At 59.8% G+C, this 20,333-nt stretch overlaps 1 protein-coding gene across 1 annotated transcript in view; it reads left to right on the top strand.

Moving 5' to 3' along the window:
* The first annotated feature begins 4,972 nt into the window (after window positions 1-4,972).
* Window positions 4,973-20,333, top strand: part of SDC3 (syndecan 3) — a 49,782-nt gene continuing 34,421 nt past the window's right edge. The window contains exon 1 of the mRNA XM_051773943.1: window positions 4,973-5,211. Coding sequence (XP_051629903.1) covers window positions 5,113-5,211 — 99 coding nt within the window. The 5' untranslated portion in view covers window positions 4,973-5,112. The remainder of the gene's footprint in view (window positions 5,212-20,333) is intronic.

The raw sequence follows: 20,333 nt of genomic DNA, 5'->3' as shown, positions 1-20,333 counted from the left end.
CCTTCACCCTCCTCCTCCGGCAGCAAGTTGGAAGTGAACATCCCCTGAGTGTTCCTTGGCCTTTCCAAGCCCAGCAGCTCTTGCAGGAAGGGGCAGGGAGTGCCTTTCCCTGGGAATTCCAATCTTCTCCTCGTGGTTTCTTTGCTGCTTTTGTCCTCCCGCCCTTCCTGCCCTCTGTGCAGGCTGGGCTTGGTGGTTCACAGAGCTGATGGTTCATCCCCTGCTGCCCAGGTGATGTCCTGATATCCTTTATTCCCCTAATTCCCTTTCTTGGGGAAGCTCCAGCTCTGCATTTCATCCCGTGTGAACAGAACCCCCAAAACTGCCCTTTCTTTCCCACCAGTTTCCCCCCATTTTCAGCATCCAGGACCATCCCTGTCCCTGTGCTGCACTTGGGCGGCTGCTGGACTTAAAAACCCTTTTCCAGAGGGTCTGTTTGGGGAATCCCAGTGAGTCTGAGCACTTGTACAAACAGGGTGACATGTGGCCAACGGATGGAGGGGAAGAAGCTTCCCATTTCACCAGGAATTACTTATTTTGGCTCAGTGCATGGAAATGTTTGATTTTGGAGTGTTTGCACCGTGCTGACCCTTCCCACGGTCCCACCCTCAGCAGGGCCCAGCACCCTGTGACCCCACACTGGGATTAGTCTGTTCCCAGCCCTGAGGTTAAATTCAGCAAGAGCTGATTTGGGCTTTGACACCATTTCTGCCCAAGGTTTGAAGCCAAACTGTGATCCAGCATCAACCCCTGAGCCACGAAGTTCATGGGCACCTGTCTTTTGGGGGTCTCAGAGCTCAGCCAGCAGCAGCCTGGCTGTGGATTTGGGGAGGAATATGATGAAACCAAGGGTTATAAATTTATTTTTTAAAGTCTAATTTAGCACTGAGTGTTTACCTCGGGTGTGAGGCTGGAGAGCCAGGTGAGTCTGCCCAGGGTCCATGTTCCTCCCCCCAGACCCACTGGGGGTTTGGGGACAGCCCTGGGCACCCTTCCCTCCTGCAGAGGTGTTGGAATGGGATCAGCTCTCATCCAGAACTTTGGACTCCTGCTCCATGCCTGGCCTGGGAGGGAGGGTGTGACAGCAGTGCCAGAGCATGGACAGGGTTGGGGGTGAGCCTGGGCACCCCCGTGGCCCTGATGGGGTGACAGAGGGGACATGGCCTGGGAAGGACAGGGCTGGGTCACTCAATGCTTTGGTTACTGCTGGACATGGCAGTAACAGTGCTGGAGAAGGGATGGGAAGGGATCTGTCACTTGAGCCAGGACACATCACATCAGCCAGGGGCCATCGGGGGAGCCAGGATCCATTAAAACTCCCAGGATCCATCAAAACTCCCAGGATCCATTAAAACTCCCAGGATCCACCACTGCAGCCAGGATCCACCACATAACTAATGATCCATCACCTCAGCCAGGATCCACCACATCACCAGTGATCCACCACTGCAGCCAGGATCCACCACACCACCAGTGATCCATCACCTCAGCCAGGATCCACCACACCACTGATGATCCATCACCTCAGGCAGGATCCACCACATCACCAATGATCCACCACTGCAGCCACCAGGATCCACCACATCACCAATGATCCCTCCCGTCCAGTGGCTTCCACCACTTCAGCCGGGATCCATTGTGACACCCGGGCTCCACCACCCCGGCTGGGATGCATCTCATAAACCAGGATCCACCCGAACACCCAGGATCCACCCCATCGCCCGGGATCCACCACATAAACCGGGATCCACCATATGAACCGGGATCCACCATAAAAACCGGGATCCGCCCCGTAGCCCCCGTCCATCGCCACGCCCCGGTCCCATCCTCCCAGCTGAGCTCGGCGGGGACGAGGACCCGATGGGGACGAGGACCCGGCGGGGACAAGGACCCGGTGGCATCGCCCCCGCGCCACCCCCCAGTCCCTCCGGGGGTCCCCTCCAACCCCCCCGCCAGTCTCCAGGGCCCCCCCCGGGGGGGAACGGCGGGACCCCCGTCCCGGTCCCTGCAGGGGTGGCCGCGGCCACGGCGGGGCGGTGCAGCCCCAGCAACGCGCCCGCCCCGGCTCTGCCGGCCCCGCTCGGGGACCCCCCGGCCCCGGGGACCCCCTGCCTTGGGACAACGACCTTGACCTGGGACCCCCCTGCCCCGGGACCCCTCTACCTCGGACCCCCCACTGCCCCGGGACCCCCCCCATCCTGGGACACCCCCTCCCGACCCGGGGACCGCCCCGGCCCCGAGGAGCCCCCGAAGGGCCCAACCCCCCCCGGAGAACCCCGCGGGCTCGGGACACCCCCCCGGACCCGCGTATCCCCCCCGCTCCAGGAATCCCCCCGCATCGGGGCCCTCGTTGTCTCTGGGTCCCCCACTGCCTCTGGAACCCCCCATCCGGCCCGGGTGCCCCCCATATCCCAGAGACACCTCCTTCCCCAGGACCCCCCCTCTATCCCGGACACCCCCATTGCCCCAGGGACGACCCCCCTGCCCTGGGAACCACCCCTGCCCTGCGACCTCCCACTGCCCCCGGGACTCCCAGTGCTCCAGGACCTTCCCAGCCCCAGGATTCACCCCTGCACCAGGGACCCCCCCGCTCCAGGACCCCCCATTGCCCAAAGGACCCCCCCTTGTTCTGTGCACCCCCTGCTTCGGGACCGCCTCCCAAGCCGGGACCCCCAATTGCCCCAGGGCCCCCCTCTGCTCCAGAGACGCCCCCTGCCCCAGGACCCCCTTGTCCAAGCCCCCCCCAATGCCCAAGGGACCATCCCCTGTCCAGGACCCCCCTGCCACGGGACTGCCACTGCCCTGGGACCCCCCCCGCTCAGGACCCCCGACTGCCCCGGGGGTACCCCCCCTTCTCTGGGCCCCCACGATGTCCCAGGGACACCCCCTACCCCGGGGACACACCCCTTCCTTTCCCCAGGTTTTGTCCCCTTCCCCCCCTCACTTCTCCCTGCTGTTATTTATACACTTTAAAAAAAATAAATTAATTAATTTGGATGCTGCTAATTACAGAGCAATTAAAACCGAGTCAAGTGACTCAGGTGAGGGTCCCCCAGACCCCCCCTTGATGATTCCCACCCCTGTGGAGGGCGTTGCTCTGAGTTTCTGATCTGAGGGCAGGGGGAGGATGCTCAGGCAAGGAGGTGGGTGGGAGGGCCATGTCCCCCTCCCCCTGGTCTGGGGTTCAGCTCCATTTTTTATTGGATTTGGCTGATTTGCCCTCCTTCACCCCAGTAACTCCCCCTGTCCCCCCTTGGCCCCCTCCCAGGCTGTATTTTGGAGGCAGACAAGGGGGTTTATGAGACTCTTTTTAGGCCTTTCACAGGGAAACGAGGAATTCCACGTGTGTGAGAAACGCCTGGTTCCCATCCCATCCATCTGTTCCCAGCTCACCCACAGCCACCCCTGCCAGGGCCCATCGGGGTGACCAGACCCCCAAACTCAGAACAAAGTCACCCCAGGGTCACCCAGGAGCTCCCTGGGAGTCACTGTCACACCAGGACACAGCCCCGTCCCCTGATCCCACTGTTATCCCGAGGTTTTTGAAAGGGGGAACTGAGGCACAGTGCTGGGGTTGGGGGAGCTGCTGGGATGAGTTCCACAATGCCTGGAGGTTTTCCTCCTGCTGGGTTGTACCCCTGGGGTGGCTCCAGCCCCAAAATCCACCCAGGGGTGACCAAGGGCCCCACAGAAGTGAGAGGGGTCCCACACTGGTGGCAGATCCCCCCCTGCCCCTGGTTCCTCTCCATCATTTACCCTGAGGTGCCTCATCTGTCCCAGCATCCCCCCATCTGCCCCTGCCCCCTGATTCCACCTCCCCCATATCCCTCTGAGCCCCCCCATCTCCCCCTGCCCCCCCCCAGCTGCCCCTGAGTCCCTCTGTTTCCTCAGCTCCCCCCCATCTACCCCTGTGTCCCCTTAATGTGCCCCAGGTCTCACCACTGGGTCCCCCATCTGTCCCAGTCCCCCCCCACCTGCCCTCACCCTCCTCCCATCTACTCCTGGGTACCCCCAGCTGCCCCTCACACACTCCCATCCACCCTTGGATCCCTCCCAGTTTGCCCCAGAGCCCTCCTTGACCCACTCCAGTGCATCCCACCTACCCCTGGGTCCCTCTAATCTGCCCCAGATTCCCCTCATATGTACCCCAGGCTCCCCCTTATTTACCCCAGGGTCCCCCCAGAGGCCCCCAGACCCTCCTGTCCACCACTGAATTCCCCCCAGTTTGCCCCAGAGCCCTGCTTTACTTCCCCCCGTGCATCCCACCTACCCCTGCTCCCTTCATCTGCCCCAGATCCCTCCCCGTACATACCCCAGGGTTCCCCCAATCTGCCCCAGACCCCTCTATCTGTCCCAGGTCCCCCCCAATCTGCCTCACACCCCACTGGGACCCCCATCCATCTACCCCCGGCTCCCCCCAGTCTGTCCCAGTCCCCTCCATATATTCCCCATGCTCTCCCCCATCTACCCCAGCATTCCCCTAATCTGCCCCAGACCCTCCCATTTCTCCAAGACCCCTCCATATGTCCCCCAGACACACCCTCCATCTACCCCGGGGTCCCCCCAGTCTGTCCCGGTCCCCTCCATATGTCTCCCGTGCTCTCCTCCATGTACCCCAAATCCCCCAATCTGCTTCAGACCCCCCACATACCCCCCTCGGGCCCCCCCCGATCTACCCCACACCTCCCGGAAGCCCCCCCGGCTCCTCAGTCCCCCAGGGTCCCCTCAGTCCGCCCCATTCCCCCCCTGTGCCCCTCAGACCCCCTCCATCTACCCCAGACCCCCCCAACCTGCCCCAGACCCCCCCCGCTCCTCCCCCGGCCCCCCCAGGACGCTCCCCCCGTTCTCCCCGCGCTCCCCCCGCGCCACGGCCGTGTCGGGGCGGTGACACCGGGCGGGAGGTGACACGGAGGGGTGGCCCCCCCGTCCTCCCCTCCCTCCCCTCCCCGGGCCGGGGGGCGGCGCGGCGGCGGCGGCGGAGACGGACCCGCACCCACCGCCCGCACCCACCGCCCGCCTCCCGCGGGCGGCGGCAACAAAGGCCCTTCCCCGCCCCCGCCGCCGCCTCCCGCCGCCTCCCGCCGCCGCCGCCACCGTCCTTGCGGCAGGAAGATGCCCGGGGAGGTGCCGCCGCCGGCGCCCCGGGGGCTGCGGAGCCTCCCGGTGCCGCTCCTGCTCCTGCTGCTGCTGCTCAGCGCCCGCACCGCGCTGGTGAGTGCGGGGCACCGGCGGGGAGGGGGCGAGGGGGCGCCGGGAGGGGGCATCGGCACCGGGAGGGGGTGGGAGGGGGCATCGGCATCGGCACCGGGAGGGGGGTGAGGCGGGATCGACACCGGCACCGATCGGGCGGGGGACGAGGGGGCAGCGGGAGGGGGGCGGGATGGGAGCGGGATCGGCACCGGCACCGGGAGAGGGTCAGAGGGGATCGGCGCTGGCTCCGGGAGAGGGATGAGGTGGGATTGGCACCGGCACCGAGAGGGGGTCGAGGGGGCACCGGCACCGGACGAGGGAATCGGCACCGGGCGGAGGGCGAGGGGGGCTCGGCATCGGCCCCGGGAGCGGGGTGAGGAGGGATCGGCACCCAGCGAGGGAGGGGGCGCGACCGGCACCGCACGGGGGTCAGCGGGGATCGGCATCGGGAGTGAAACCGGGAGGGAGCGGCCCCGGCACCGGGCGGGGGCTCAGCGGGGACCGGCCCCGGCATCGTGGGTGCATCGGTACCGGCAGGAAAAGGGGGTGTGGAGCGGGACCGGCATCGTGCGCGGGCTGGCACCGGGGAGTGGCACCGGTACCGAGCGGGCATAGGCAGCGGGCGGGGGGCACCGGGCTGGGGGCGCGGGGGGACCGGCACCGTGCGGGGTCTGGGGGCGGCACCCGCCCTGGTACCCGCACCCCCCGTGCAGGGGGGGCATGGAGACCGGCCCCCGGCTTTGGGGGGCTCCGGGACCCACACCCTGCTGGGGGGGACACCCAGCTCCCGAGGGGCTCCGCTGCCCCCCCCCGCCCCTGCCAGCCCCTCCCTGCCCGCACAGCCCCCCCAGACCCCATCGCAGCCCCCGGGGGTGTCCCCTCCCGTGCGACCCCCCGGGTGGGGCCGGGCAGGGTGGGGGGGCTGCGGGGGGGGGGCTGCAGGCAGCTGCCGTTTGAAGGTCGTAGGGAAACACGCCTTAAAAACGCGCCGTGCCCTGGAGAGGGAGGAAACCCCCTCCTGCTGCTCGGGGGCAGGAGGAGCTGGAGGGGTTTTGCCCCTCCTGCCTCCCCCTCCCTCTCCATCCCCAGCCCCTGGCGGGGTGGTGGGGGCAGATCCAGCCCTGCCTGCGCGGGCAGCGCCTGGTTTTCCCGGAGAACAGGAGAGGGTTCCATGTGGCCGAAGGAAAAGGCTCTGTGCTTCCTCGTGGCACTTCCAAAATTGTTTCTCCCCGCCGACACGCTCCGGCTGGGAGACCCTCCATGGGAGCCACCCTGCCCTGCCTGCACCCTGCCTGCACCCAGCCCTGCCTGCACCCTGCCCTGCCCTGAGCCGTGTGCTGGAGCATTTTGGGGGGACCAGGCCACTGCTTTTGGGGTGATGCTCTACAGGAAGGACCCTCCTGCAGCCAGAAGATGCTTTTTCCACACAACCTCCTCAGCCCAGGAGAGCGTGGTGGGGAGGAAGGCTGCCTCCTCCTCCTCCTCTTCTTAAAGAGAGGGGAAGAAGTCCCAGGGCCTGGCTCTGCGCTCTGTAATAACCCAGAGCTTGTCCCCCTCCTCCTGAGGGTCTGGTTTGAGGGCACCCCAATTTCTGGGTCAGGGGTGTTCCCGCAGCAGCAGTTCCCCTCTGGAATAGAGATCCAGCTTCGGTGTTCCCGAGGAAGCTGCTGTGGAGGGGACAGGATACACTCAGCTGATACCTCTGGCAAATCCGCTGGATCCAAGGGCACTTTGTTAAGCCCAGTACTGCCTTTGCTATTGCTCCTGGGAATCCCACACTCTACTGGCAGCTCCCCCCATCACTGGGTACCCACGGGGGTGAGAGGTGAGTGTGGCTGTGCTGGGGTCTCCAGCGCCCTTGGTGGGTGTGGGGTCAGCTGTGAGGGTGCTCATTCCTCCCCAGATGAGCTTTTCTCCTTCCCGGTTTGGGGAATTGTAGTTGCTGGATGTGACACAGGCGGTTGTTGGTGTTTGCTGAGGATGTTTAGGCAGCAGAGCCCACGGGCTTGTCCAGTGCCAGGATGGGATTGGGGTGCGACCATGGGCCCGAGGGAATGGAGGAGGCTGCTCTCTCCCACCTGGATGGGATCAAGGCCTCTCCTCTCCCTTTCCTGAAGCTTTTAAATCATCCCTTATTGTTGGACGAAGACTCGGCTTCTTCCCGGGGGAGCGAGGCCTTGGCACAGCTCTGGCACACCCCAGTCACTGCCACAAGACTGGGATGGGGGATGGATTTGGGGACCCTGCTGCAGTTGCTGCCACAGCACCACTGCCCGATCCCGGGCCCTGCCAGGGAGCAGAGTTTATTCCCTGTTTGCACTGCAGAGACCGGATGAGCGACTCCAGCTCCGCTGGCTCCGAGCCTGGGAGCTCCCTGGGATGAGCATCTCCCTGTCCCCATCCCGGGGGAGCACAGAGGGACAGAGGGACGGGGCTGCAGCCTCGGCCCGGGGACCTGGCGTTGCTGGAGCGTTTGGAAGTGTAACGAGTCTCCCGGGACTCAGCGCTTCCCTTTGATCTCCCGGAGTGTCTGCGATCCCTCGGCCCCGGGCTTGGGGAGGCCGGGATGGATCCCGCTGGGATTGGTCGCTGTAACCCTTTGTGTGCCTCTGTGGGAGGCTGTAGGGCAGGGGCTGCCTCTCCTGGTGGCACTCCCGTGCTGGCAGTGGGTTTTCCTGTAGTGTCACGGACGGGGTTGGTTTGGGCTGTGATTCCCAAGGCTGGGAAGCCCCACGAGCTCACCCTGCCCATCCCTGGTCCTGCCTAACGCCCATTTCCTGCCTTGTCCCCTTGAAGCTGGACACAGACCACCCTGGGAGAGGACAGGGCACAGCCAGGCTGGAGCTGTGCCCGTGGTGGGGGTGAGACCAACCCCTGATCAGACACCCGAGGATCCAAGAGTGGCTGTTTCCTGGGCTGTTCGGAGAACTGGCTGCTCCCCACCCTGCAGACCCCGCACAGGCTGGGGGAATTGCTGCTTCCTCCTCCTCTTCTTCCTCCTCCTTGCAGGACCTTGGATGCTGAGAGGCATCAGGGGACCGCTGGGGACAGAGGGGCAGGGCAGGGGGCAGGACAGCCGGCTCTGCTCCCGGGAATTGCCGTGCTCAGGAGCTTCAGGCAGCGAGGGGGGCTGTGGGTGGGGCCGGGGAGGGTGGGCACACCCAGCCCCGTGTGCCACCCCCTGCCCGGGGTCCCCCAGCCCTCGAGGTGGGCTCAGGGGGCTTTGCCGTGGCCCCAGCGCTGGCCCAGCCCCAGCTTAGGGATCAACTCGTCACCTTAATTACTGAGAGCGTTGATGAGCTGTAACCTCTGCACAGGTCCTGTCCCTGGGATGGCTCCAGGGCCAGCCTGGTCCTGCTCTGCTTTCCAGGATGTTGGGAAGGTGCTTTGGTTTCAGCTCTGGAGTGTGTTTGTGGGGCTGTCTCAGCGAGGGTCACTGGGGAATGACATCCCTTTCTCCTTACAGTGCCTTAAAATCCCCCCTTGGCTCAATCCCGAGGGATAATGAGGAATGCAGAGGTGCCCCCTGGGCCTGCAGAGGATTGGGGGGAAGCCCCCACTGTGCTGCAGAGGATTTGGGGGGTTCAGCATCTCCCACAGCTCTGGGTCCCACCAACACTGACACGAGGGGTTGGGGCTTCACAGGCCACCCTTGTTCCCACGATGTTTTCCAGGGGTCTGGGCTCAGCAGCTCCCTGGCATCGGGACTGGGGAGGTTTGTGGGTGCTCTGGGGTCAGTCGTGAGGTGTAATGACTTTGCCAGGACTCAGTCTGGCTGCCAGGGGTGGATTTGAACTCCCTGCTGTGAGCTGGGGGAACACAAGGGTTTAACCCAGCCCTGTTTGCAGGGACATCCCAGCTCTCCTGGTCCAGCCGTGCTCGACCTGAAACAAAGACAACACAAAGTAAAATAAAAATTTAGCCACGTTAGTTGAAAGTTAGCATGAAATATGACTTTGCAAAATTGTAACCGCTTGCAAATAGAAACCTGCCCAAATTGTGGGCAGTTAAGATAAAGGGGAACTAGCTTACATATTTAGATAAGGCAGACTTTGTACCAATTCTCCAAGAGTGTATATGATAAATAATTTTTAAAACTTACTCCTTCCAAATGTATGAAAAGCTGTTGTGTTTCTTTTCTCAGTGGACATGCACCCCCTGCATCTCCCAGGCCGTAATAAAAGTGTGCTTTATATATTATTTAAGGATTTCTTTGAATCAAACCCACAGCTCCTTCCTCTTTCATAGAGAAACCAAGGGAAAAATAAATAAACAAATAAATTAAAGGGTCCTAGAGCTTCTGAAGGGGCACAGGGTCCTCTGGCCACTGGCACCTTCTGTCTCAGCCTGTGTGTGACATGGGAGAAGTGGGAGTTAAGTCCCTGAGTGTCCCTGAGGCTCCTTTTCCCCCCTGGAAGGGTTGGGAGACGGGGCTGCCCTGGGAGACGGGAGCCAGGCCTGGGGAATGCCCAGCCCGGGACGTGAGCCGGGTCCCAAACCCTGGCAGCTGCTGGCTGGGCAGGCAGCGAGCCCAGCAGGGCCCTGGCAGCCGGGAGCCCTTCCCCTCCTGAGCCTTTAAAATCTCCAAAACAGTTCCAGGTCGGGGCATTAATTCTGTCTCCGTGTGCTTGTCCCTCCCAGCATTCCCTGTCCGTCCCATCCTTGCTCCCTGCCTGGCCCGGGGGGGGGTTTTTGCTGCTGTCCCGCTCCTGGATGCACGAACCCGGCACTCAGCACCTCTGCAACCCCGGGGGGAACAGGGGTTTGGGGGAAGAACCCCCTTCAGCACGGGGAGCAGCAGGAGATGTGGTCCCTGCATCCCGCAGCGTCCCGTGGCATCCCCCCTTCTCCTCATCCTCCCCACCCTGCTTAACACCAGCACCAGGACTGAGGAGCTGCTGGAGAAGGATTTCCCCTCCAAAGCTGGTGATGCCATCGAGGCTCTCCCAGGCAGAAAGGGGATGTGCTTCTGTTTCCTTTGTTTTTCTCTATTTTCCACTGTTTTCCTCCATTTTCCTCTGTTTTCCCCTGTTTTCCACCCCGGCCCCGGCAGGAGCTGCTGGTCCCTCCCTGGATCCGGTGCCACAGCACGTGTGTGGAGGGAGGAGCAGAGGTTTTTCCCAGCTTTTCCAGCCTGGCTTTTTGCTTTTCCCCCCGTTCCCTGGATGTTGTGCTTTATGGAGGGAGGGGGAATATTTGTCATCTCCCCCCCCCCCCGGCCGTGCCTGGCTCCGGGGGGGGGACGCACCAGAGGTGGGAGGCCAGGGGTGGGGTGGAACAGAGAGCTTTTTGTGGCCACACATCCGTCTCTCCCACTTAATTAATCTGACATTAAGTGTGAGTTTCTCGTGCGAAGCTCCCGTGAGCAGCACGTGGGGCAAAGGCCCCCTGTGCATGGCCAGCACTTGGAGCAGGGTGGAAGTCAGGGCAGGAGGGAAGGATGGGGCTGGATCCAGGCAGAAGTGGCTCCTGGGGCTGCCAAAGTGCAGCACCTGCCCCCCAAACTGCAGCACCCACCCCCCAAACTGCAGCACCCACCCCCCAAACCGTGTGTTTTGGGGTTAAAAAAGGAATGGGATTGAGCCCGGTGTCCTACGGGTGGCACAGGGATGCTCCTTTTGGCTGTTGGGGAGGTGGAAGCGTTTTTAGAGCTGTTTCTTCCAAAGGCTTTTGGTTAAAAAAGACTCAGAAGGTTAATTCTGGCCCTGGTTAAGCTGGTTTTTAGCCCAGGTGTGGTGATGCACGGAGGGGACAGCAATGATTTGGGGGGGACCAGTGATGGGTGCCCCTGTGATCCCCTCCTGGGAGCAATGCTCTCCCAACCTCACATCCCCTTTTCCACCTCATCCTCCCAGAAGGGGCGATTCCAGCTCTCTCCAGGCTGGATTGGGACGTTCCCTGTGCCCCAGCCCAGACAGAGGCCCGTGTGTGTGTGTGTGTGTGTGTGTGTGTTTACATCCCTGCCCTCCCTCAGAACAGCTTGGCCACGGCTCAAACTATTTATTTCGAGATAAAAATAACAGCAGCAACCTCAGGGCTGCTGCTTTTTCCACGTCTGATGGCGAAACGAGGATTATTTTAGCAAGAAGGGGGGGGAAGGAGCCTCAGTGTGGGGGAGCCTGGGCACGGGTCCCCACGGCTGCTGCCCCAAAGTGGGACTTGAACTGGGGAGGGGGAGGCTGGAACTGGTGGCTGGGGGGGGGAAGCGTCATCTCTCAGGCAGCAGGGAGCACAACTTGTTGGCAAAACAGTTTGTTTGCCAAAAAATGCTGTTTTCTGGAGGAGGAGGAGGAGGAGGAGGGGAGTGAAGCTGTTTCATGAGCCGGGGCTGAAGAACTGCTGAAGAGGGGGGGGGGTGGATTTGGAAGTGATGCTCGTGTAGCAAATGTCAAAAATACAACACAGGGCAGCGTTTCGGGGGAAAAGAGTGGGAGTTTGGGTCCAAAGTGGGCATTTAAAAGACAATAAATTTTATTTATGCCTTATTTTTGCAAGCTGAGCTGTAGCTGAACAGCGAGTCCCCGTGTTTGTCTCCCTCCCCTGAGCACAGAGGCAGCGAGTGGTGCTGGCTCGGAGCACACAAGGAGATTTACTCCCCCAAACTAGGTGTCAGTGCACCATTTCTAGCTTATTTTAGGCAAATTCGGGCCCACTGGGCTCCTCACAACTTTTCCAGGTGCTGCCTGTCCCACCACTGTGTCCCTGGGGAACCTTCTCCGTGTGCCCCATAAAGGACAATCAGAGGAAAGTGGAATAATGGAAATTTCCCCCCTGTTTTGGAGGCTTTTTGGCATCATCCAGCTTTTCATTTCCCTTCTCCTCCGGGCACAGGCTCCACGTGTGTTTGCTCGGTGTTGTGGGAATCTCCTGCCACGGGCTGAGGGAGTTTGGAGCCGAGTGTCACAGGAGCTGGCACTTAGGGGGGCATCAACTGCTCCAAAGCCTTGGCTCCGGCCCAGTGGAAAATCCCAGAGCTGCCAGGTATTTGTTGATGAAATGGGGTGATTTTCTGCGGCTTTAACCCACCCCAGAGGCTGCTCCAAGTGCAGAGTTCCCTTTTTTGGAGGTGCTGGGTGAGGCAGTGGCTGTGTCCCTTTTGGGGCGCTTTGGGCCTCGGTTGGTGTCACCACTGCCTTTGTCACCTCCTCCCAGGTGACTGATTTATTATTTATTGGGATAACAAATAATTATTTATTATAATAGACAATAAATATAATCATTATTTATTAGGATAAATAACGCAGGGGACTATAACTCCCCTTTGAAGGGCGGCCCCCTCCTCCTGAGCCCCGACGAGCTCATTGCACCCCAGCCCCTGCAATGCACGACCCGGGGCACCCACTCACCGCTCTCCCACGGCGCTAATGAGCGCTAATTAGCTGCTAATTAGCCCCAGTGGAGGCAGGTCAGCGCCCTGGCAGCGTGCTCGGCCAGTGCCCTGCGTGTTGCCTCTGCAAAGGATGATTACAAACATCCCCTGCAAACCTGGGGCGGGGCTCTGCTGTTAATTACTCCGCTGTTAATTAGCCTGGTGTTAATTAGGGAATGTGCTGATGGGGGTATTGGGGTGCTGGGAGGAAATAGGGTTTCATCAGGGATGAAATAAGGTCCTGAGCTGGGTTTGTTGTCCGTGGGGCATCATCATCCCTCCGGGCTCCTTGGGACTTGGGAGTGCTGGGGATGTGGGAATTGCATCCCGCTGGGAGCAGGAGGCACCTGGGACACAGCACCCAGGACACAGCACCTTTGGGATCCCAAATCCCTGGGACACAGCACCCAGGACACAGCACCGAGCAGCCTTTGGGATCCCAAATCCCTTGGACACAGCACCCAGCACCTTTGGGATCCCAAATCCCTGGGACACAGCACCCGGCAGCCTTTGGGATCCCAGATCCCTGGGACACAGCACCCAGCACCTTTGGGATCCCAGATCCCTGGGACACAGCACCCAGCACCTTTGGGATCCCAAATCCCTGGGACACAGCACCCGGCAGCCTTTGGGATCCCAAATCCCTGGGACACAGCACCCAGCAGCCTTTGGGATCCCAAATCCCTGGGACACAGCAGCCTTTGGGATCCCAGATCCCTGGGACACAGCACCCAGCAGCCTTTGGGATCCCGGATCCCTGGAATTTCGTGGGTTTGTTTTCCCTGTCACTGAAAGGAGCTTTTTGTCTCTGTTTACCCGTAAATAACTGGTTGGGTGGAATTTGGTGGAGAGCCCCTGACGAGCTGGAATTGGGCTGTGGGAGGGGCTGGGCTGGATCCTGGGGTGTCCCTGGAGCACCTCCTTCAGTGTCGGGGGTGTGTTGGAACTGTGGGGGGTCCTCACTGGGAAGGACCCCCTGAAGTTTGGGAGTGTTTGGAGTCACAACCCTCAGTGCTGGAATGGGGGTGATGCAGCTGGTTCTCCCTCTTTGCCCTCTCTCATTAATTGGGACTAATTAATGCCTGTGCCCCATGCCCAGGACCTGGCACTGCCCCCAAATGTCCCATTAGAGGTGTCCTTAAAGCCACTGTTGGTGATCCCCAGGAATGTTTGTGTGGAAATGGGAAGAGGCTCTCCATGCTGGTGGGATCATTGCACCCTGCTCCCTCCAGCCTGGGAACAGGTCCTGGCTGTGGAATATCCTAAATCACATCCCAAATCACACCTTGAATCCCTCCATTTTCCATGGCAAGAGCTCTTTGGACACGCAGTGAAAGGCTGGAAGAGAAGGAGGAGGGTGGGAGGGGAGGCTCCTGCTTTCTGTGGAGGAAAACAGAGGGATTGTGTGGGCAGGGACACCACAGCCTGACCCCAGAGGACGTTGGAATTCCAGGAGCTGGGAAGGGGTGGCTGAGCCTGCAGGAATCAAGAGCTCCATGCCCTACCTCCCTCCCACCAGAGGAGCAGCAGTTTGGGTGCACACAGTGACTTTTGGGGGCTGTCTCCTCAAGGTGCTCCCTTCCAGCCCTCCAGCACCTGGGATTTATGCTGGGAAAGGGCTTGGGAAGAACAGCACTGTGGGCTCTTCAGTTTGGGCTCCAACACGAGATTTGCTAAAAAGCTTTTTATATTATTTTATGTCTGTGGGGTTTTTCTGTGTTATTTGTTTTTCCCGAGGAGTTTTTGGCTGCTGGTCCCACTGGCCTGGTGTGAGACTGAGGGTCTGGCAAAGCATCCAGAGGGTCCCAGGACCCCAAATGTGGGGATTTTCCCTCTGATCCAGCCCAAGCTGCAGGCTGGTTGTGCTGTGACCCCTGGATAAGTGACCTCACTGAGTCCCTGTCCCCAACCTCCTGCTGCTGGGGATGCCAGGGATGCCAGGACAGGGAGGGGAGCAGCACTGGGGTGCAGAGCCCCCCCTCTCCCAGCCTGCCCCCCATCCCTACCTGCACCCTCCATCCCAGGAAATTCCAGCCAGGAATCCCCCCCTGCCCCCTTATTTCCCTTCCTGCAGCCAGAGTGTTCTCCCTGATGGATGTTGTTAAATCAGGATACGAGGAGGCCAAGCAGGAGTGGGAGAGGAACTGAGAGGGGTGTGGAGAAGGGACCATTTCATCTCTCCTGCTCCACTTGGGATGCTCCAAACAGACAAGGGAAGAATTTCCCATCCCCTGGGAAATGCTCTTGGTGAAATGTATTCCGTGCCTGGGTTTTTTTGGGGGTAGGAGCAACAAAGGCTACTGGTTGGAATCCCAAGAGATAAAAACAGGCTAGTTCTGACAGAGGATGCTGGTGCAGAGCTCACAGGCTCTTAGAGAGCTGAATGATTATTGAATACAGAAGTGAAATATTTATTTCCTCGAGAAAAGGGAAAAGGATTTTTTTAAAAATCTGTAGACACTTGTAGAATAAATTCTGAATAGAGTAACAGCGGGGCTGTTCCTGAGCCCTTCGGCTCTGCACCTCATCCTCTTGGCTCTGGGTTTGGCCTGAAAACTCCAAATTGCTCCCCCAAACCCCCAGCAGGTGAGATTCCCATGGATTTCCTCCCCTGGTGGTGCAGGCACCAGTGAGTTTGGGGCCAATCCTGGCTGCCAGGTGGGGGGATGTCACCCCAAAACCCACTCCCCTGCTGCAGGCTCAGCCCCATCCACCTGATCCTGCCTTTTCCCGGTGCAATTCCAGCTGCTCCCAGCCAGCACAGTCGGAGTTTGCCTCCAGCTATAAATATCTCAGAGCTCAGCAAAGCCCCCAAAGGGTTTGGGCACTAAATATAGTTTTTCTGCAGCAGAAAGCCATATTGCATGGAGGCTGGGCAGTGGGATCTCCTTCTAGGAACGGTGAGGAGGGGTGTGATGATGGATACAGGGACACAGGGCTGGATTCTCTCCCTACAGCCCATGTCCTGGTCCCACTGTGCCCTGGCAGCTGCTCCTCTCTGGGTCCTGCTGCTGTCGAGCCCCAGCAGAAGCTGCTGCCTGAGCGTGGAGGAAAAAGGGACATAAAACATTTATAGCCCTTGAAAACCGTCAGGGAAATGTCTGTCTCTGTTAAAAGAGCAGGAGCAATTAGAGGAGGGGAAAAAAAGAAAGCAAAAGCCAACAGCAGGGCTCAGGTGTTATCCCAGCTCTTTTCCAGGTGCTTCCCACCCTCAGCTCCCTGCCTTGGGCTCCCCATCCCGGCAGCTCGGAGGGGGGAACAAGGGCTGAGCCCCCTCCCATCCCAGGAGGAGCAAACCAGGCTGGAAACCCAATCTCAGGCTCTCCAAACACATCCAGACCCAAATCCTGACTTCAAACGGAAGGGCAGCGAGAAGTTAATTGGGTTCCTTCTGCTTTGGGGGTTTGCAGCGGGGTTGGTGCTTCCTGAGCGGGTCTGGGAGCTCTTAATTAGGGAAACCCCAAACCTGAACTTCCCCAGAGCAGCTGGAGAGGGATTTAACCCGTGTGGATGGATCCTTCCCCCCGTCTGGAACAAGGATGGGGAAACAGGCACTCCCAAACGAGCCGAGTCCTGAGGATAAGGGGAATTTTTGATGCTGCTTTGTTTGACCCAGTGTCTTCCAGAGGAATAAAAAAAATCTCTGTTTCTCCAGCAGGGCACAAGGGTCACTCTTGCTTGCTCAAGCTTTGCACTTTCCTGCCTAAAAATCAATGGTTTAGTGGGTTTCATAAGGTTTTTTTTCCTCTTTTGCAAAGGTTTTAGCCTGGCTGAGGGACAGAGCTGCTTCTCTGGGGGGAGCAGGAGGGTTTCAGGATCTACTGTGGTTGTGGGCCAGGACTGGGCATGGCTTGGAGCTTTTCCTGTTCCAGTGGCCAGTATTGTGGCACTTCTCACGTCCAGAGTTTTTGGGAAGCGAGGGCTTGTCTTGGCCGAGAGCTCCGGGGGTTTGCTCACCCCCTCTGGGTGGCTCCTGGCAGGGCTTTGACCTCACTCCGTGTGAGAAAGAGGAAAGAAAATGCCAGGAGGGGAAATCCGGGGAGGAAGAGCAGCCAGGAGGGTGCTGGGCAACAGAAACGGGTCCTGCCCGTGCCAGAGGCAGGGGGGGCACCTGGAGGGGCACATTTTCCTGGAGCTGATGGTCCTGTGAAGGGTAGGAAATAACTAACCTGGTGTGAACCCAAACTGCCCTGTTTTGACTCGCAAATGAGGGGTCAGTTGGTGTTCCAGGCTAATGAATGTCTTGGCTTTGTTGATTTTGCAGCGACATTCCTTCCCCGTGGGATCACACCGCCCCCAAACCCACGGGGAAATCTTCCCAGGTTGTGAAATCAAAACTTTATGCCCTGTTTCCTTCCCCCCACTGGGCTGTGAGAGGTTCTGGGGTCCTGTTTTCAAGCTTTTCCAGCTGACTTCGGAGCTGGAAGTGCTTTTCCAAGCACAGGGTGAATGCCTTGGTTCGTGGAGCTGAGGGTTTGAGGAGCACACGGTGTGTGGGGGGAGGTGGTTGCTCATGGAGAGGTTCTCCCTTGCTGAGAGGCCTGAGACATCTCCCTGGGGGAACAAGCTGGGCACTGGGTGGAAAAGCCCCTCCCTGGTGGCTGCCAGGGTGTCCTGGTGCCCTGGGAACGTGTTTTCATGGAGTTTTCTCCCTGCTGGCATTTTCCTCCTGCTCTGATGGCTTTTGGGTGGTGGGTGAGAAGGGCTGTGGGGTTCAAAATGGGGGCCTGGGTGTAGCTGGGGGGTGTTTGCCTGGGGGTGCTGGTGCCCATTCCCACGTGGAGATCCCAGTGCCCATTCCCACGTGGAGATAGCTGTGCCTATTCCCATGTGGAAATCCTGGTGCCCATTCCATGTGGAGACAGTGGTGCCCATTCCCATGTGGAGATAGCTGTGCCCATTCCCATGTGGAAATCCCAATGTCCATTCCCACGTGGAGATCCCAATGTCCATTTCCATGTGGAGATCCTGATGTCCATTCCCACGTGGAGATCATAGTGCCCATTCCCACATGGAGATCCTGGTGCCCATTCCCATGTGGAGATAGCTGTGCCCATTCCCACATGGAGATCCTGGTGCCCATTCCCATGTGGAGATAGCTGTGCCCATTCCCACATGGAGATCCTGGTGTCCATTCCCATGTGGAGATCCCAATGTCCATTCCCATGTGGAGATCCCAATGTCCATTCCCACGTGGAGATCCTGGTGCCCATTCCCATGTGGAGATCCTGGTGCCCATTCCCACATGGAGATCCTGGTGCCCATTCCCATGTGGAGATCCCAGTGCCCATTCCCACATGGAGATCCCAATGTCCATTCCCACGTGGAGATCCTGGTGCCCATTCCCATGTGGAGATCCTGGTGCCCATTCCCATGTGGAGATCCTGGTGCCCATTCCCATGTGGAGATCCTGGTGCCCATTCCCACATGGAGATCCTGGTGCCCATTCCCATGTGGAGATCCCAATGTCCATTCCCACGTGGAGATCCTGATGCCCGTTCCCATGTGGAGATCCCAGTGCCCATTCCCACGAAGGGATGCAGGTATGACTGAAGTTCCTCTGCAGGGATATTGGTGCCCATTCCCATCCAGGGATTCTGGAACATTTGGTGGTTTCCCCCCAGGGATCCTGGTCCCTCTGGCAGCCCTGCTGTGTGGATGATGGGACCTGTCCCCCCTCGGGGGTCCTGCTGTCTTTGGCCCCCCACCATCAGAAGGAAGAGGTTTCTCTCCTTCCTTTCTTCCCCTCTCAGTCCTCCCTGGCCGGGCAGAACATTTCTCTCCTTCCTTTTGCCTCTTCCTCTCATTCTTTCAGCCAGTTGGCACTAAAACAAACCACTCTGAGTGGAAAAAGAGGCCTCAGGTGCAGTGAAACCCCCTCCTCTTGTGCTGGTAGTTTGTTCCTCACCTGCTTCCAGACCATATCCAGGAGCTACTGGAGCTGGGTTTGACTTTCCCTCCACAACAATATTTTGATTTTCCCTCCATAACAATATTTTGATTTTCCCCTCCACAACAATATTTTGATTTTTCCCTCCACAACAATATTTTGATTTTCCTCTCCACAACAATATTTTGATTTTCCCCTCCACAACAATATTTTGATTTTTCCCTCCACAACAATATTTTGATTTTCCCCTCTACAACGATAAGTTTTTCTTCCCCAGCGATTCTGGAAGTGCTGAACGAGTGACACGAGATGTGTCAGGAAAGGGGCATTTCCACCACGAGGCTGCTTTGGATCTTTGCTGCCGTAGAAAGAACAGGAGCAGAAACCTCCTCCCGCCCGGATTTTTTTTGCTGCGGGAAAACAACAGGTTGTGAAATAACTATTGGCATTTCTCGCCTCGGGGGAATTCCCGGTGCCGTCCCCAATCCAGCCCTGCAGGTGGACGCTGCCAAATGCCTGTGAGTGGGGAGATGCTCAGCAGTGGTGGATTTTCCTTTTTTTTTTTCCTTAATGGGAAAAGCCCGTGTTCCTAAGGAAACCGGTGGGTTCGTGTGGTCCTGAAGGGAAGGAGCATCCAGGAGGCACCGGGAAGAGCTTTTGGCTTTGTGCTCAGTGGTGCGAAAAAGGCTTAAAAGAATTAAAAATAGAGCGTGGAAGGAGCGACTTTGGAGCAGGTGCTTCTTCTTGGAAGAGCTGTGGGCTCTGGAATGGCAGCGAGGGCTGGGAGAAGGAGCCGTGTGGTGTGTGATCAAAGCCGGCGGCTGCTCCCGTCCCACCGCTCCCTTCCCGCCGGGCTCGGCGCTCTGGAAACGCGAGCATCCCCCGGGAGCGACGAGCGGCCGCTCCGGGTGGGAAAACGCGGGGCTGCCTCACCAGCGGGGACTCCCAGCCCGGTTCTGCTCACGGAGAGGGGGCTGGGCTGGGGAGGGGGCTTAGCTGAGCCCGGCCCAGCCCCCGAGCCCGGCCCACGTCCCGCCGGGCCGCCGGAAAGTAGGTCGTGGCCGCGCTGCCGTGGCCGCTCCGTCCTACATATGGAAATCGGGGCTATTTCTGGCCGCTCCTGTGACGGGCTCGGCCCCTCCCGGCCCCTCCGCGGGGCCTTGCCCGGCTCCAGCCCTGCTCCAGCCTCTGGGGATGCTCCTGGCTCGGCCCGTTGGGATGAAGTTTTGGGATCCCCTCCCAGCGCAGCCAGGCAGGAGGGGGGAGGTGGAAGCTCTGCCCTAGTCCTGATGTGGGTGCTGGGCTCCCTGCCTTCATCCCGGCCTCTGGATCCCACCCTGGCTCCCTGCCTTCATCCCAGCCTGTGGATCCCACCCTGGCTCCCTGCCTTCATCCCTGCCTTCATCCCGGCCTGTGGATCCCACCCTGGCTCCCTGCCTTCATCCCTGCCTTCATCCCGGCCTGTGGATCCCACCCTGGCTCCCTGCCTTCATCCCTGCCTTCATCCCGGCCTGTGGATCCCACCCTGGCTCCCTGCCTTCATCCCTGCCTTCATCCCTGCCTGTGGATCCCATTCTGGCTCCCTGCCTTCATCCCTGCCTTCATCCCAGCCTGTGGATCCCACCCTGACTCCCTGCTTTCATCTCAGCCTGTGGATCCCATTCTGGCTCCCTGCCTTCATCCCTGCCTATGGATCCCACTCTTGCTCTCCCTGCCTTCATCCCTGCCTTCATCTCAGCCTGTGGATCCCACCCTGGCTCCCTGCCTTCATCCCAGCCTGGCTCCCTGCCTTCATCCCAGCCTGTAGATCCCACCCTGGCTTCCCAGTGTTTGGGGGTTTAATTCCCCATAGTGGGGGGAATCCCCCTCGTAGACAGGACAGTA

The sequence above is a fragment of the Manacus candei genome, unplaced genomic scaffold (assembly GCF_025592945.1).
Source record: "Manacus candei isolate 608988 ecotype Guabito, Panama unplaced genomic scaffold, ASM2559294v1 h1tg000180l, whole genome shotgun sequence".
NCBI lineage: Eukaryota > Metazoa > Chordata > Aves > Passeriformes > Pipridae > Manacus > Manacus candei.
The sequence above is the reverse complement of the archived record's forward strand: the minus strand, read 5'-3'. Positions and strand labels throughout refer to the sequence as shown.